Source organism: Mus caroli, chromosome 1, assembly GCF_900094665.2.
Source record: "Mus caroli chromosome 1, CAROLI_EIJ_v1.1, whole genome shotgun sequence".
NCBI classification, from domain to species: Eukaryota; Metazoa; Chordata; class Mammalia; order Rodentia; family Muridae; genus Mus; species Mus caroli.
In genome coordinates, this window is record NC_034570.1 from 30819773 (window position 1) to 30836566 (window position 16794).

Here is a 16794-nt window from a genome sequence, read left to right on the forward strand (position 1 = left end):
AAAAAAAAAAAAAAAAAATTTAATTACATTTATTTGTATGCATGTTCATGGGCTCTCGCATGTGTGCAGAGGTCAGAGAACAACTCCATAAGCCCATTCTCCCTTTCAACCATATGGGTCCCAGGAGTCAACTAAGGTTGTCAGGCTTGGCAGCAGTTACCTGTATTCAGGGACTATCTCACTGGCCTGCCAGGTAAGCCATTCAAAAGCAGCTGTGCTAGACTTAACTACAACCAAGGTTGCACATTTCCTCTTTGAACCAAATAATCCCATCGTTAACCATCTTTTCAACTTCCCAGTATCAACAGTGAATGCTTGTGGCACACAGAACATGAAATTTCCAGTACATCACCAAGCACTAAGATCAAAGAGTATACAGCCAACCCTCAGAAAGCTACAACCGGAACAGGGGACTACTCCAAATACAGCGGCCCTGGGGACACTGGAAATGTTTCACAGGCAGGCAAAGGGGCACCACTCATGAGCTGCTGAAGGAAAAGGAGGCCACTTTATCTTGTTCTCAGCACTGAGTCAAATGAAAAGAACATTCTCTCAGTGTAGAGAAGCAGCTCAGTGGTAGAAAACTTTCCTAGTATGGTGAGGATATAGGTTCCGCCATTTATAGCACCACCAGCCATGGCCCCCAAATCTTCCGATATCACATGGCAAAAGGGCTACTGTGACAGCTATCAAAGATAACACATTACAAAAGATGTAGTACGACAACATGTGAAAAAATAAAGGGAAAAAAGAAATTGAATTTTTTATATTGTCCAAGTACTCTGTACTATTGCACAGAGCAAACCAGAAACTAAGGTAATAGGGAAAAAACACTGTCAAACATCTGACAAGGGACTAACATCCAGACTATAAGGAGTGCCCACAATTAAACAAAAAAACCCAACAACCTGATTAAAATGATGAAAAGACTAGAGTAGCCATTTCCCAGACATACAGTGGCCGATGCTGTACATAAGAACAGCCTCTGGGGCACCACTGAACTGAAAGGAGATACCACTTCACTCATGTGAGGATGGATGGCTACTGTGTAAAGACAGAAACAAGCAAACCTACAAACCAGTAGGGCTGGTGGGAGGAGAGAGACTGAACCCAGGAGCCATGTTGGTAAGAATGGAGATGTTGCAGCCTCCGTGGACAATACCACAGCAGGTCCTTAAACATTACACAGGGGCATCCTAAAGGACACATCTGTGTGACGTCTAATGCAGAAACGAGGACACATAAGTATGGCTTTTGTTATGTAGCAAATACACAGAAGTGAAACATATTACAAGGCAGCAGTTGATAAGCATACTAAAGTACTGAAAATCATAATCCAGCCACATCCATCTCATCATCCCCTGCAAGAGAACCAACTCTGTATTACAGACAGACAGACAGACAGACAGACAGAGGGAAGAAGCTCTCGGCATGCATTTCCTCCCCTACCACAACGAGACTGTGAACCAGCAGACCAGCAGACTGTCTCTACACACGCATCTAGCAGGAAGCACTCAGCCTTCTGCTTCTGCAGATGTTTCAACGTTTCCAGATTTCAAGTGGAGAAATAATTCAGAAACCCAAGTGACGTGAGCAATATTAAGTAAAACATGAAATAAACCCACTGACTTGGACATATAATTGACAATATGTAACCCTCACTTTGACCAATGAAGAAAAATGAATAAAAACCCTGTGACATGAACTAGCTTCTAATTGGAACACCAGTTTTATCATTTATTATCTAACTCGTCACTATGTATAAAAAACTTACACGTCTTCTTCTACTCGAAGCTGTTGGATATGAGACTTTATTTTCTGTCCCGATGTTTTCAGGATGATATTTTCCAGGAGGTGGAAATCATCTTGGTTGAAGAGCTCATTGTCCTCCAGAGGCCCAATGATCTGTGAGGTAAGGAGGGGGAGGGCAGAGCTGCAGGGCAGCGGTCGCTGGCTGCCGGAAAGCCTCTGCCAGGCTGGGACCTAAGCCAGCAAGCACCTTATGACTCCTGCCCTGAAGCATATCCTTAGGAAAATAACTAAGATGAAAAATAAGGCCTAAGGAGATGCGGTTAATGTTCACCTAAAATCCCTCAGACCCCAGAGCCTGTGTGTTTCACGTTACCTTTCTAAGCAGGCTGACATGAGGTACAGTATTGTCTGCATCAGTTCTCAGCAAACAGCAGTGAGACCTACTTTGTAAGCAGCCATCCTGACTCCTGATCTGAGAGCCCCACATTCACTATCTCCCAGTGTCTAAACACAAATAAACATCAGGCAGAAGCCCACGCCGCTGCATCAGAAACTCTTTCTTGGGGGACAGAACACAACTCTGTGCCGGGACTGAGAGGCCTCGAGAGGCCTCTTCAGCCATCAGAGCAGGGCAGCTCTAGTGCAGCCCGAGGGAGGCTCAGAGGCGCCCAAGAGGCAGAGACCTGTGAAGGCAGGCTCACAGCCCAGCAAGTGCTCACCCTTCCGTTGCTGATCACCACTCGCTGTCCCTTCTTCAGCTTCAGAACATCCCTGCAGTACAGGGCATGAGACAAAATGAAATCCATTCTGGAAGACTCAAAGACCTCTTTAAAAAGACTGACATCCATGCCCTAGGAAGCAATCATTTTTAAGGAAAGTCACTGTTATTAAGCAAACCACATGGCCAGGTGCTAACAATGAGTAAACTGCAATGTGCTTTGGTGAAGAGTAAGAGCCAAGTCCCCCGATTAATGCAACACCTTAGTTCTTCATTTGCTCGCCTTTCCTCCCTCCTCATAAACTGCTCATCCCGTTTCCTGTGTTTCTGCGGATCTGTTTACCTGCTAGTCTACTCTCAGCAACTTTTTTTTTCATTTTTAAATCTGTTAACTTGAGGTGACAGTCATTTCCTCTAACTGAAACTCAATATATTTGTGATTTCATCAGATAATTTCAAACTATAAAAAGTAAAAAAAATTAAGTAACATTAAACCAATGGATAATGGAAAAAGGAACAGCTGACTTTCTAACTCATTGCATCTTAAACCTGCTTTTTACTTTATAAACATATCATTGTCTTTAAAGACTAGACAAAATGGAACAAACATTTTTAACGGGCATACTGAAACCAAAGCAAGTTTAAAAGTAAACTGTAACAGGACAAAATTATTTCTTACTAAGACTCTAATTCAACAACAACAAAAATACCCTGAGACGCAGAAGCTATTAGAAACCCAATTATGAAGAGGATCTACCAGCCCAAGGGAGAAACGTGAATGACCAGGCTAGCCTTGGAACCTGCGAGCCTTACCCCGACAGAGAATTCCGCAATGTCCACTCCTGCGCCCAGGGCCTCTGCCGTCTCCTCTTTGGCCATCTTGGTGATAAAGTTCTTAGCAGAGTTGGAGGTCTGTGTTTGGAGAGCTGCCCAGATGGCTCTGAAGATGGGGGTGCTTGAGTCACTGATCTCTTGGCTGGGATTGTTGATCATACTTATCCTAACATTGTTACTGGTTTTCTATTTAAAACAGAAGAGATAAGAATTAAATGCTATATGGTATAACCTTAAAGGTAACACTGACCAGGCATGCTGGTGCACATCTTCATCTTAGCACTCAGGAGGCAGAGGCAGGCAGATGGCTGGGCTACACAACCAGACCGAATTTACATTAGTTATGTTCCATAATAGTAATGTCTCTTCTAAACATCTTCAGTAGTTGTCTGTATTCAAAATAAAATTCAGATGATATATATGGTCAAGTCTGCTAAATCCTGTATAAACTGGCCCCAGTCTTCTTTTCCAGCTTCATTCCTATAAATACAGCAGACACCAGAGACTAACAAGAGTTAGTCTTTCCTCAGCACATTTAATACTCTGTATTCCGTCTTTTCTTCAGGTTCCTGTGCATCCACCTTCATTCACATGGTCTTTCCACACGCCGGCAGCAATGCCTGGGTAGAGGCCAACTATCTAACAAAACAGACTCTACAGAGAAGAAGATGGAGGACTTATATTGAGAATATAAGCTGGACAGTGAGAAGGCTCAGCCAGTAAAGGCACTGCTTGTCACCAATTGAGACCTGAGTTCAATCCCTATGACCCATAGGGTGGAAGGGAAGTACTTTCCCTAGGATGTCTTCTGACCTCCATATATGCACCGTACCATGTACATGTCTTTTCCCATAAATAAATGTGTGTATGTATGTATGTATGTATGTAAGTATGTATGTATGCAAGCAAGCATGTATGAGAGAAGAAACAGATCTGGAGCTACAGGGTGGCTCAGTCTCACACGTGAGCCTCTCTTCATGTCACAGTACATGGCAAGATCCCTGCAGCAGGAACATGCAGTCATGCAGAAAATTCTACATTAAGGATTTCATTATGTTTGCTCTTAAAGGATCTATTCCCCTCAAGTGGAGCTGGGCTCTCCGGGCTTAGACGTCTTTTCTTAGGAGCTGACACCCTCTGAAGACTCTTCCTTTTCCTATGTTCCTTTTCCTCAGCACACAAAGAAATACTAGAAACACTAAAATAACCACACTAGCACAGGGGTTTCCCTCCCAGAATGAAATCTGAGACACTTGCCTGATGTTTAATGGCATCATATAGTAGCTGCCGCCCCGAAGGGCTATCAAAATCTCCAACAATCCAAAAAGTCACTGGTCTAATAAAGGAATCATCTGTGGAGAAACAAGGACAACAAACTCACTAGAAGGAAAAGAAGATAGTCTATGTCGAAACATTAAAATTAGGCCAGAGGATTTCTGAAAAACATGCATAAAGAGAAACATGAAAATGACTGGTAGATAGAGACAGAAAACAAAAAATAGCAAAATGTCTCTACTAACATGAAGCAGCTCGGTGAGAAACTAGGAGCATGCATTGATTAACTGCCCTGTGCTCTGTTAGCATATACAGTGAAACATGTGGGCAACGCAATGTAGTCTCCAATCGGGTTAGTTTACAACTTTCAGAAAGGTCTGCAAACAGTCACATTGTTTATCTACTGTTACCCACAGGTTTCAGAAACAACACAATGAATGTCAATACATTCTGAATAACACTGGTCCTGAAACCATATAAATTAATTATGAAAATGAAGGGAACATTCTGGAGTTGTGAGTTACCATAGATTTCCTTGGAGGACATTCCTGGACAAAGGCCAAAAAAAAAAAAAAAAAAAAGCAGAAGAAAAGAGAAGGTCATTTGTATACTTAGCAATCAAGGCAGCTAGAGGACTGTGCTGCTTTCTGCTCTGGCTCCCACCATGTTCAAGCTACTCTAGAACCCCTTGGAGACAAAACCTTTGAAAAGCACAGTGGACTAATTGCATAAGCTTATAAATCCTCAGGAAACCAAATGCTCTGAGGGAAGGAAGAACACAGCTGGACAAAACTATCTTAATGACAGCTGGTGCTTTGGAGAGCAGCAAGCTTTCCTAGAACCACTCTGGACAGATAATAATTGTCAATCACCCCCCTACCCTCGAGGGAAGGACCTGTTGCAGATGAAAACAGTGACTTTGGACAAGGTTAGCTTAACTAAGTAACTCTGCATAAAATCACTCTAACGAGTCACACAAGGCTTTCTAGAATCCAGTTTTTAAGTTCTACAATAAAAGTAACCCTAGGATGATATTGAAGTCAGGCAAAACCATTTTGATATAATGTTCTCCATTTTAAATCATGAAGGGCTTTTCCTATCAATTTTAATGATAAGCATAAAATTTAAAGAAAATAGTTGAATTTTTAGAGACATATATAGAATTATATTTTAAATGTTTTTTCTACAGTTGCAGATGGAGTTTATTTGTAAATACTAAATAAAGACTAAACATGAGGGACCAAATCAAGCCCAAGTGGGTTACCTTTTTTCGTCAGATAGTTCATACTGTTGGCAATAGCAGCCGTCTTGCCCCGAGAGTCCAAGGCAGAAAATCTGGCAAAGTCATCCACATAAAAATTATCTGGTGGAAAAACAGGAAAAACTGAAACTGACAGATAATTAACAACGGCAGGTTCCAGACAAGTCCTAGAGGTCTATTGGTCTCGCTGGCCCTCAAAGATGCTGCCACTTTGACTAAAACTGTCAACCGGAAGGTCTTGTGCCCTGACCGTCAGGAGTGCTTGGGGAACAGGAGCTGTACTGTATAGTCTGAGGCGGATCTGAGGCAGGCAGGGGGACTGAAGGCCTGGGTCAGGTGCGTGGGGACAGCAGCAGCTGCAGGGAACAGTGGAAGCCTGCAAAGATTTTTCACTGGTGGGATTCAAATGGCCACTTAATGTTGGTGGGACTCTTTTGTCACATAAGATAGTCAAGCTTTTTTGTTCAATAAATCATCAATGAAATCTGAATGCAAAGACGCATTTCCAGGATAAGGCGCAGCAGCATCTCTGCTGGAGCACACAGGAGATTCTGAAAGGCTTATGCCAGAGCTCTAAGCTTTCTACAGGGCATCAGCTCAATGACTGTCTGTCTGTCTGCCTGTCTGTCTGCCTCACTGCATCCTGGTCAGTTTCACTGAAGCTCCTTAAACACATGATCCTTGAAGGCATAGGGGAAGGGAGGAGGGCCTTAGGATGCAGAGCAGCCACCTGTTGCAGAACTGCTCCAAAGGAGCTGGGTTTTTGATTGACACCATTTTTCCAAAGCTGAGCAAGCAGCTCGGCTTTGTTGTAAGCCTTTAGCTCCAGTAAGTGAGTGACCCTGTCCCTAAACAGCACTGAGAAGCACTGTTGCCAACAAGTTTGTATCTTTTGAATTGTATTTGCAGGCCTCATGGGACTGACATTTTCCTCTTGGGCACGGCATCTGAGACGGCTTGAGCAACTTTCCCTGCATACAGTCCAGACGGTTGGTGGTGCTTGTGCTCTGACAATGGGATTCTCCTGTGCCCGGGCCATTCTTTCTTGTGTCATCACATGGGAGTCGTTTCTTGTACAGGGAATTTATCCTGTGTAAGTGTGAGGCAGTTGAGCTGGGTGGCTCCAGGGCTGGAGACTTCCATCAAAGCTGCACTCCGAGCTAAGCTCACATGTGACAGGGAGAAGTTAAACTTAGAGACTTTGCTGAGTGAGGGACTGTTTTATGGGAATTTTGACAGACTAAAATGTTGGAAAGGCAGAAGTATCTTTGAAGTCCTTGAAACTGAATTGAAGGTCAATGAGGAATTAAATTCTCATGGCTCTGTAAGTAGTCTCCAGCACCCAGATCTCCATCTCAGCAAGCGTCACAAGCCCATGCCGGCCATCCCAGCCATTACACTGCTCCTCTGGCAGCCTCCCACCCCACCTTAAACTCCTGAGAGTGTCACCCAGGCTCTAGCTCCTACAGCCACCTGCACAGCTGTAGCCTTCCCACTGGGGACAGACCATCATATACTATACCCAGCTAGAGTGCCATTTTAAGATTTTTATTTTATGTGTATGAGTGGTTTGACTGCATGTATGTATGTTTGAGTCTGGTGCTTCTGGAGACCAGAGAGGGAGCTGGACCCCATACCCAAGTGCTCTGCAAAAGCAACAAGGACTCCTCACTACCGAGCCATCTCTTCAGCCCCCAAATGTATCTTTTCTAGAAGGAAATGCTTGTGAGTTTAGAAGCACAGGCCATAATTTTGAGCTATCTTCTTAATATTATAATCTAATAAATTTAAGAATGTGAAGCACAAATCCAAAAGCCAAGAGTTGTTACTGAAATGTTCCTTACTGCTTGCTGTTAGGTCCAGATACTCTCGCTTAGCTGTCAAAATCCTAGAGTTGATTCTTGGAACAACATTTGGCTGATTCATGATGTACTCTACCACATCTTGATCATGTGACAGCTCACCCTGTATGAAAAAAGAAAAGGGGCAGAAGTGTTTAATGAAATTCACTAGAAATAGAAAGTTAGTAGCTTTCTAACAGCTGGCTACATGTTAACAGTCAAGGACAGATGTTCATGTGAGCCCAGGAACAAGCAGAGTATGGATGCACACACATAGTGCCTCTAACTCTATTGAAACACTGGGGTGCCAGAAGGCTCAGAACAAGATGGCTAGGCCAGCTTTCCCATGGTGGGAGGCACACAGACACTGTGTGGAGTCACTTCTCTCTTTCCACCTTTACATAGGTTCTGGGAAATCCCAGGGTTCTCTTTATTTGAGCTGAGTAATGTCTCAATAGCTTTTCCCTGGGATATTTGCAAACACAATTAGGAGAAATTAGTACACATCAGATGGGCTAAAATGAAGCTGGTCAAATAAACAGCTGGAAAAAGGGAAGTTCCATTTTCTGATGTTCTCCAGATCTCAAGCACGATATCCAGGGGACCACAAATGGCCAGGAAAACCTACAGGGAGCCCTCGACTCTGATAACTAACTTAGACAAACAGTAACCGAAGGCTGCCGCTGGGGTGTGGCACAGTGAGTGTTTCCTTAGCATACACAAGGCCCAGGATTCAACCCCTACCACCAAACACAGACGCAAAAGGCCATTAAGATCAGTTGAGGATTCAAGTCACGTCCCAATGTGAACCAACAGAGATACTTGGGGAAATATTTTCCATCTAATAAGTGAAAAATGTGTTCGCTTACTAGCAAATTAATATGCTAAGTAGATATTGGCAGAGTTCACACACAACAAAGAATCTATTTAAGAAAGTCATTATAAACCAAGCAACAGCTGTAACAACAACGAACAGCACAAGAATGAACGTCTCCCTCATAGGGTGAAGGCTCAGATTCAAAGAGTTATTATAACTGACATGTCCAATTATAACAAGAAAAATACTACAACAATCAAAGAAAAAAAATACACACAAAATCAAAATATCAACAAAAACCAAGTGGCCAATATATACCATTCTTGGAAAAACCCAAACAGTAGACCTAAAACACAAAGAACTTAAAAAATCTGTATTAGTATACTCCAACAACAACAGCAGCCATGGCTATGAACTAAGTGTGAAAATCAAGATTGCCAAATAAATACATTCAATAAAAACATAAAATAAGTAAAAGAACCAATTAAAAAATTGGAGTTAAAAATAGCTGGTGGCACACCCTATAATCCTATTACTCTCTGGCAGCAGAAGCAGGAGGATTGCCAGTTCAAAGACAGTCTGGAGTACATGTAGAGACTTGGTCTCAAACAAAAAAAAAAAGCAGATCTAGTGGTCCTCAGAAGACTGAGGCTGAAGACTGGCAAGTGGAGCCCAGCTTAACCTAACACAAAAGCTCTATCAACATACACACATACAGTGCGTACACACACATGCATGCACACAAACATGTGCACACACATACACACAAAATGATTGATGGGGGTATAGGTGGGCAGTCAAGGAGGGTAGAAAGGAGGCAAGGAAAGAAAATACACATAATAACTGACACAGTCCCCGAAGAGTTCATTAGCAGATGTTAGCTAACAGAATAAAAACAAACAAACAATGAACACAAAGATACTTCAAGTAAGGTTTTAGCTTTTGTTTTTATGGTTTTTTTTCCCCCTCCTCTTTTTTCTTTGATACAGGGTTTCTCTGTGTAGCCCTGGCTATACTGCAACTCTCTCTGTAGACCAGGTTGGCTTCGAACTCAGAGATCTGTCTGCCTCGGCCTCCCGAGTGCTGGGACCAAAGGTGTGGGCCACCACCACCTGCATGTATGTATATAGATACACAGATGGATGGGTGGATAGATGGATGGACAGATATTGGGTCTTACTATATGAGCCCAACTAGCCTGAAAGTCACTATGTGGACCAGGCTATTCCCAAACTCATCTGCCTGCATATGACTCTGCCTCCTAAGTGATAGAATTAAAAGTATGTATAACCATGCTCCAGTAAGATTATTTAACTAAGGAATGCATCCTATGAGGGTCTTTTTCTCTCTCTGATTCAATTGTGTGTGTGTGTGTGTGTGTGTGTGTGTGTGTCCCCGTCCAGCCCTCCCTAAGAAAGAGGATAATAGATAGCAAATAATCTGGGTGATTTTAGTCCCTAGAACCTGGGATGTAACTCTCAGGCAGTGACAGAAGCATCCTTGCTACTCAGGGGCCTCTCAGATCACACCAAACATAAGGGAATGCACAGCCAGCCTTAGTTTACGCTAACACAGTAACTCGGGTTTGAGATGGAGGACTGGAATGTGAAGGAGCATCGTAGCAATCTAGGAGCAGTCAGACCCCTGCACTTCCATCTACAGAAACGGTCGAAAGAGAAAGCCCACAGATGTAGCAAGTCAAATGCCAGTGGCAAAGAGAGGGACAAAATGTGCTGTGGCTCCTTCTGGGAGAGGATGCTTCTGGCACTGGTGATGTCATCTGTAATCAGAGGTGATGGTGACGACTGTGTATGTTGTCAGAATCACCAGCTTACACATCTCAAGAAGTTAACCTAGAGCTTGGGCGGTATCAGTGGTAGACTTAACTAAACTAGTGTGCATGAGGCCCTGAGTTCCATTCCCAGCACGGCAAGTAAATACATGAATGAAATGAACCCTCGTCATCATACAGAATTTTACTGCCTGCTACATAAGCTAGCATAAGCCACTGGCTTTCACAGCGCGTGTGAGAATATCACTCACCAAGTACACAGCTCTTTGGAAGAAGGTGGTTGTCTCCAAGATCTTGTGCATTGTGATGGTCTCCAGCTCATCCGGGTCTAACTGCTCCTTTTCAAAGGGCATTCCATTGAACAGGACAACAGGCAGGGGGCCTACTCCAGTCTGCTCATAGTAGCCTCTTGCTTCCTAGAAAACAAAGGACAAGAAAAAGAGAGAGCACATATTTTCCCCCTCATGACACACATAGAACAAAAACATATTTTCTTACATGCCATCTTAGATTTAAAAAAAATAAAATTAGCAGGGTGATTAAGATAACTTAGTAGGTAAAGACTCTTCTGGTGTAAGCCCACAGATTGAATTTGACCTCCAGAACTCATGTAACAGTCACTACAAAGCTGTCATCTAACGTCCATATGCGCACAATACTAATAAATAAAAATGAACTTGAAAAAAGAACAAAAGAAGGGCTAGAGAGACAACCCAATCATTAGGTGCACTTGCTGGTCCTGCAGAGCCCCTCTTCTGTCCCCAGCACACACGCGGTGGCTCACTACCTAGAACTGTAGCTCCTGTGCATCAGAAACCCTCTATTAGCGCAGGGACCCCTGGCACACAAATGGAACACATGTACTCACCAATATACACACAATAAATAAATATGTTTTTAAAAAGCCACCACCAACAAAAAACAGAAACATAACAAAAAGAAATGACTAAAGTTATTTCTTATTTTTTTAAGTGGTAGGGAAGCCTTCTACTTTGTAAGTTAATTATTTAAAAAGTGGTATCATAGTTAATACCTTACTTGATAAGTGTGAAATTAAATGACTAAATTGTAATAAGCAAAAACTTTACAGACTATGGAGTGTGTATATGTTTATCTATATGAGAGGAAGGTCCCTCCGAGCTTCTAAAACTGTATTTGCAATTGTTGAAAGTACATTCCTCTTTACAATACAAAGCTTACTGACAGCCAGTGAGGTCAAGTCAAGAGGGAAAAGGGGTCCCCAGAGAAGTGTAACACAGTAGCAGTTGAAAAAGAAAATAAACTCCAAGGGCTGAGTGAAATGGGCCTCTTCGGCGTCAGCGACCAGCAGTAGGTGTGCAGAGAGACTCTTCCACACCAGGCAGGCTGCTAAAGGGGACTGATTCTTGTAGGGCTTGCCAACCTCCAAGACCTTTTGTAGTTATAATTACTGTTTTCTAAAGCCAAAAGACAGCAAAGTGTTTTCTAACGCCTCTCACGATGTAAAAATAAATGTCTTTTTCATTATAGGTATGTAAATATGTACTAACTGGTCACAAAGTACTTGGGTTTCTGTCACCTCACAAAAAGTTGAAGGCTTCTCTTCTGCCTTGGCCTCCAAGTGCTGGGATTGAAGGCGTTCACCACATCTGGCTAGTTATTACATTTCTTAGAACATACCCATCTGAAGGCTGAGCAATGATGTAAAATTACTACAATACATATGATTCCCTGCACCACCTCCTGGCTCTATACTTCCAATAGGTTTTGTCCAGAACACACATTATACATGTACAATTATAATTTATGAAAAAGTAATTGTTTTCTGATTTAAAGTTAACATACAAGTTGTTAAGTACTATTTTCTGAAATAGACTCACTTTCCAAAGACTGACAAGTGAGGCCAGGTGTGGTAGCAGCTTGCCTTTAATCCCAGCACGCACAGGTAGAGACAGCTGATCTCTGCCAGCTCAAGGCAAGCCAAGGGCTGCACAGGGACATCCTGTCTCCAAGATTAAAAGTGGCCTGTTGCATCAACACCCCAGTATAGACACCACATAGCCCAAGAAGGAGAGTCTGAGGCTGCAGTCAAGTTAACAATACCACGGCTATAAGAAGCTCCAAAGAACGTGTTACCTTCCGATTCTGATCGTAAGCAGAATCAATTCCCAGAATGCTATTCACTTCCACGTACGGGTACTTCTTCTCCAAGACACTGACCACGTGCTCCACTTTCACTGTCTCTCCAGTCCTCACCTTGTTGTAGATCTAAGGAAAGAAAAGCAGGGAACCAACCACACCGTCAAATCCACATTTAAACTGTGATGAAATCTCTAAACACATTAGAAAAATAAGACCATTTTTCTTAAAAATCAAATGGAAACTTCTTAGCAACATTACAATTTCAATATCTCTCACAAGATGCCTATAATTAGAAACTGAAGACCTTCCTTCCTTCCTTCCTTCCTTCCTTCCTTCCTTCCTTCCTTCCTTCCTTTTTCATGACAGTGTCTCACCATGAAGCCCTGGCTCGCCTGGAACATGCTATATAGATGAAACTGGCCTTGAACTCACAGAGATGCCACTCCACCTAATTTCGGGAACTAAAGATTTCTTGAAATGACCCCACCAGTTCATAAACACTTTAGACCCTAAGTGCAGGGGCTAACAATGCTTTAAGAATAGAAGCCAGGTGTACTAGAAACATGTCTGAGACAGCCGGCACAGATACAGAAAGACCTTATTATCTCAAAAGGAAAACAAAAACAAAAAACCAAGCCAGCAGGTGTGGTGCTGCACACCTGACAGGCCAGCCCTGGGGAGAAGACAGGAGAGTCAAGAGCTCAAGGTTAGCCCTGGCTATAGGAGACTGACTGTCTTCAAAAGAGAGAGAGAAGGAAAAGAAGAGGGGGAAGGGAGAAAAGAAACTGTAAGGTAGTTTCATAAAAGAAAAGACTGGGTAGTTTTAAAAACAAGGAGAGAGCATCACATTGCCCAAAGGCATTAACTGGTGATTTCATATAAGCAGAGGGCATTCTATAATATCCCAGAAGGCCCCTAAAGAACAGCATCTAACGGCCAGCATTATGACTCAGCAAGCCTAATAGCCAAGCTTGATCCCCAGATCCTGTGACAGAAGGAGAGGACCCATTCCGAAGGTTGTACTCAACCTCTCACCAGTACTGTAGCCTCCCTGCCTCCACACCCCTGACCCTCCCCCCAGGCCCCACATAATAATAAATTCTAAGCATAAAAAAGAAAAAGAAAACCATAGCAATCTATACATTCTCATCAGTGACACAATAAAGTATAAGGAACCCTGAAATCTAAAACACCAGAGTATATATGAGAATCTACTTCTTCTCCTACCACAAACTAGAGTAAGTTAAACTAAGCATTTGCCATTTTGGGTAAAAACCTACCTGTGTGAGAGTCTGGAAGGCGTGATAGCCATCCACTTCCTGAACCACATAATTATACGCTCGCAGAACAGCGACTCCAGCATCTTGCATCCCATCAACATCTTCAGAATCACTGACCACAAAGATAAAACCAATCCTGCAGAGGGGAGCAGAAAAAGGGGCATCTTAGAAGGCAACCAGCTTGGGGTGGGCAGAGCCCCAGTGTCCATCCCCAACCAAGAAGCACAGCTCACTTCCCACTCTAAGCAGGGCCAGCAACGGTACACAGGCTTTGTTTACAGAACACAAGATTCAGGTCACAGGACAGGTTAGGCTTTTCCACAGTTTATGTCTGTTTCAGAATCTTGAATAGATTTCTTTACTGACACAAAGAATACCACTATTGTAGGTAGTAATTCTGTTCTACTTTAAAATTGGAGGGCTGGAGAAAGATCTCAACTATTTATTAGGAGTGCTGCCTGCTCTTGCAGAGCACCTGGGATCTATTCCTAGCATCCACAACAATGGCTCAGCAGCACCTCTAACTCCAGTTTTAGGGCACGTGATGTCCAACTCCAGCCTTTGTACATATTGTACATAGGTGGTACACATAAAGACAAGCAGGAACAATCACACTGAGAATAAATAAATTCATTTTAAAAACCTAGAAACTGCCGGGGTGGTGGCGCACGCCTTTAATCCCAGGACTTGGAAGGCAGAGGCAGGCAGATTTCTGAGTTCGAGGCCAGCCTGGTCTACAAAGTGAGTTCCAGGACAGCCAGGGCTATACAGAGAAACACTGTCTCGAAAAACAAAACAACAAAACAAAACAAAAAAACCTAGAAACTGCAGAAAAGTGAACTATAACTAAAGCAATACAAAAGTGAACCAGGAATGGTGCTACACACCTTTAATCCCAGCATTCAGGAGACAGAGCATGTGGATTTTTGTTAGTTCAAAGTCAGCCTGATCTACAAAGTGAGTTCCAGGACAGCCAAAGCTATTACACAGAGAAACCCTGTAAGTTTGAATAGATTTGGCCCCCACAGACTTATATATTTGAATGCTTGGACATAGGGAATAGCACTATTCAGAGGTATGGCCTTATTGGAGATGTGGCCTTGTTGAAGGAAGTGTGTCACTGTGGAGGCAGGGCTTTGGGGTTTCATATATACTCAAGCTCTGCCCAATGAAGAAAGTAAGTCTCCTGGCTGCTTTTAAATCAACATGTAGAACTCTCACTCCTCCAGCCCCATGTCTGCTTACTGCCATGCTTCCCACCATGATAATGGACTGAACCTCTGAAACTGTAAGCCAGCCCCAATTAAATATTGTCCTTTATTATAACAGTTGCCTTGGTCATGGTGTCTCTTCATAGCAATAAAACCAAATTAAGGCAAATCCTACTTTGAAAAACAAAAAATAAATACATAAACACATAATAATAACAATAATAAATGGAAAGCAAAATGAAAAACAATTGTCTTATATCACTCAGATAGGTTAGTATGAAGACGTTCACTGAGCAGTCTGGGCAGAGGCAGGTGGATCTCTGTGAGTTCTTGGCCAGCCTAATCTACACATAGTTCCAAGATATGCAGAGCTATATAGAGATAACCTATCTTGAAAAAACCCAAAGACCTACACAAAACAAAACCAAGAAATACCTGCTTTGGTGGGGGGGGACTACCAATGAAGGAAAGGAAAAATGGCAGACTAGTGAAAAACGCCCATCTGAGAAATAACAATGACTCTTAAAACTCAGTATTCATCTAACAACAAGGGTTTTAAACGGGCTGAAGATGCTGGGAATGGTAGCACACACTTATACTCCCAGCACTTGGGAGTACTGAGGCAGGACAGTGTGTTTGAGGCTACCCCAGGCTACATATTGAGTTTTAGGTAGCCTGGGCTACACAGCAAGGTTCAGTTTAAAAAAGTCCATATAAACAATTTCTGAATAGACACTCACAAAATAAAATGCTAAGACCCTATGGCATTTTAGAATCATGAGTTGCACATGACCTGTGGCTGCACATCTACTGGATGGCCAGAGGAAAACCAAGTGATGCTGACAAGGAACAGGGGTCCCCAAGTCACTGTCAGTGAAGAAGCAAAATGGTTCAACACCCTGTGAGTCACTGTGGCTATTCCTTACAAACCAGGCATATACTCATTGTACAATCTACAAATCTTGTCAACAGAATTTTGCCCACACAAACATCTGTACTGGGCATGTATAAGCTTCAGGAGTGACTGCTCACATTCGGAAGAAAGCAGCACGCAGGCTCCGGTTAACGTTTCATCACTTGACACAAAACTAAACATATCTGGGAACAGAGCCCCAAATGAGGAACTGCCTCCATCATAGTAGTGTGTGTGTGTGTGTGTGTGTGTGTGTGTGTGTGTGTGTTACACTTTGGGAGAGGTTCCAAGAGCAAAGGGTAGTTAGAGAGTGGGAGAGATGAACAGGACTGGGATGCATTGTGTAAAACTCAGAATCAATAAAAAGATTTTCTTTAAGGTGCAGCACCCTCAGCTGCAGTAGAGAGCCCAGCTTACTGGAGCTGTCAGGTCTGAGGATGACAAGAAGGAAGCTCACCTGAGTCTGGTTGCTGTGAATGGCAGGCATGAAGAGGTGGAGCCAGAAAATCATGAGTCCTGGATAAGATACTGGGCTACTTACATTGTGGGATTTTAGTTTTATTTTGATCTGACTGTAACTGTTTCCTGGTTCTTCCTTCTTGGAATGCAAAATATGTACTTTATTTTACAAAGCTCACAGTTGAGAGGCTGGATTTTTAAAAAGATGCTAGATGTTCTAAAGTGAATGAATTTTTAAAAATATTTATTTTTAATTACAAGAATGTGTGTGTGTGTGTGTGTGTGTGTGTGTGTGTGTGCATGCGCGCACAAGAATGCAGGTGCCTGCAGGGATTAGAGGTGTTGGATTGCCTGGAGCTCTGGGCTGTGGCTGTGAGCTACCTGTTCTGATGCTGCCAATCACACTCGGATGCTTTGGCAGAGAAGAAAAAGGTCCTAACTGCTGACACATCTCTCTAGATCCTGAGAGTGAACTTTTTATCATTTTTTTAACCTTTTATTGATTCTTTGTGAGTTTTAT

The 16794-nt window shown here is 42.7% G+C and overlaps 1 protein-coding gene across 2 annotated transcripts in view; it reads right to left on the minus strand.

The window, feature by feature from the left end:
* Positions 1 to 16794, minus strand: part of Uggt1 (UDP-glucose glycoprotein glucosyltransferase 1) — a 106929-nt gene that overhangs the window by 31312 nt on the left and 58823 nt on the right. The window contains exons 16-25 of one of the 2 annotated variants that reach the window (XM_021176550.1): positions 13692 to 13827; positions 12406 to 12537; positions 10542 to 10706; positions 7685 to 7805; positions 5844 to 5942; positions 5104 to 5127; positions 4562 to 4656; positions 3284 to 3490; positions 2472 to 2603; positions 1775 to 1905 (exon numbers count right to left, since the gene is read on the minus strand). In XM_021176550.1, coding sequence (XP_021032209.1) covers positions 1775 to 1905; positions 2472 to 2603; positions 3284 to 3490; positions 4562 to 4656; positions 5104 to 5127; positions 5844 to 5942; positions 7685 to 7805; positions 10542 to 10706; positions 12406 to 12537; positions 13692 to 13827 — 1242 coding nt within the window. The remainder of the gene's footprint in view (positions 1 to 1774; positions 1906 to 2471; positions 2604 to 3283; positions 3491 to 4561; positions 4657 to 5103; positions 5128 to 5843; positions 5943 to 7684; positions 7806 to 10541; positions 10707 to 12405; positions 12538 to 13691; positions 13828 to 16794) is intronic. The other variant, XM_021176559.1, reaches the window with a different exon arrangement.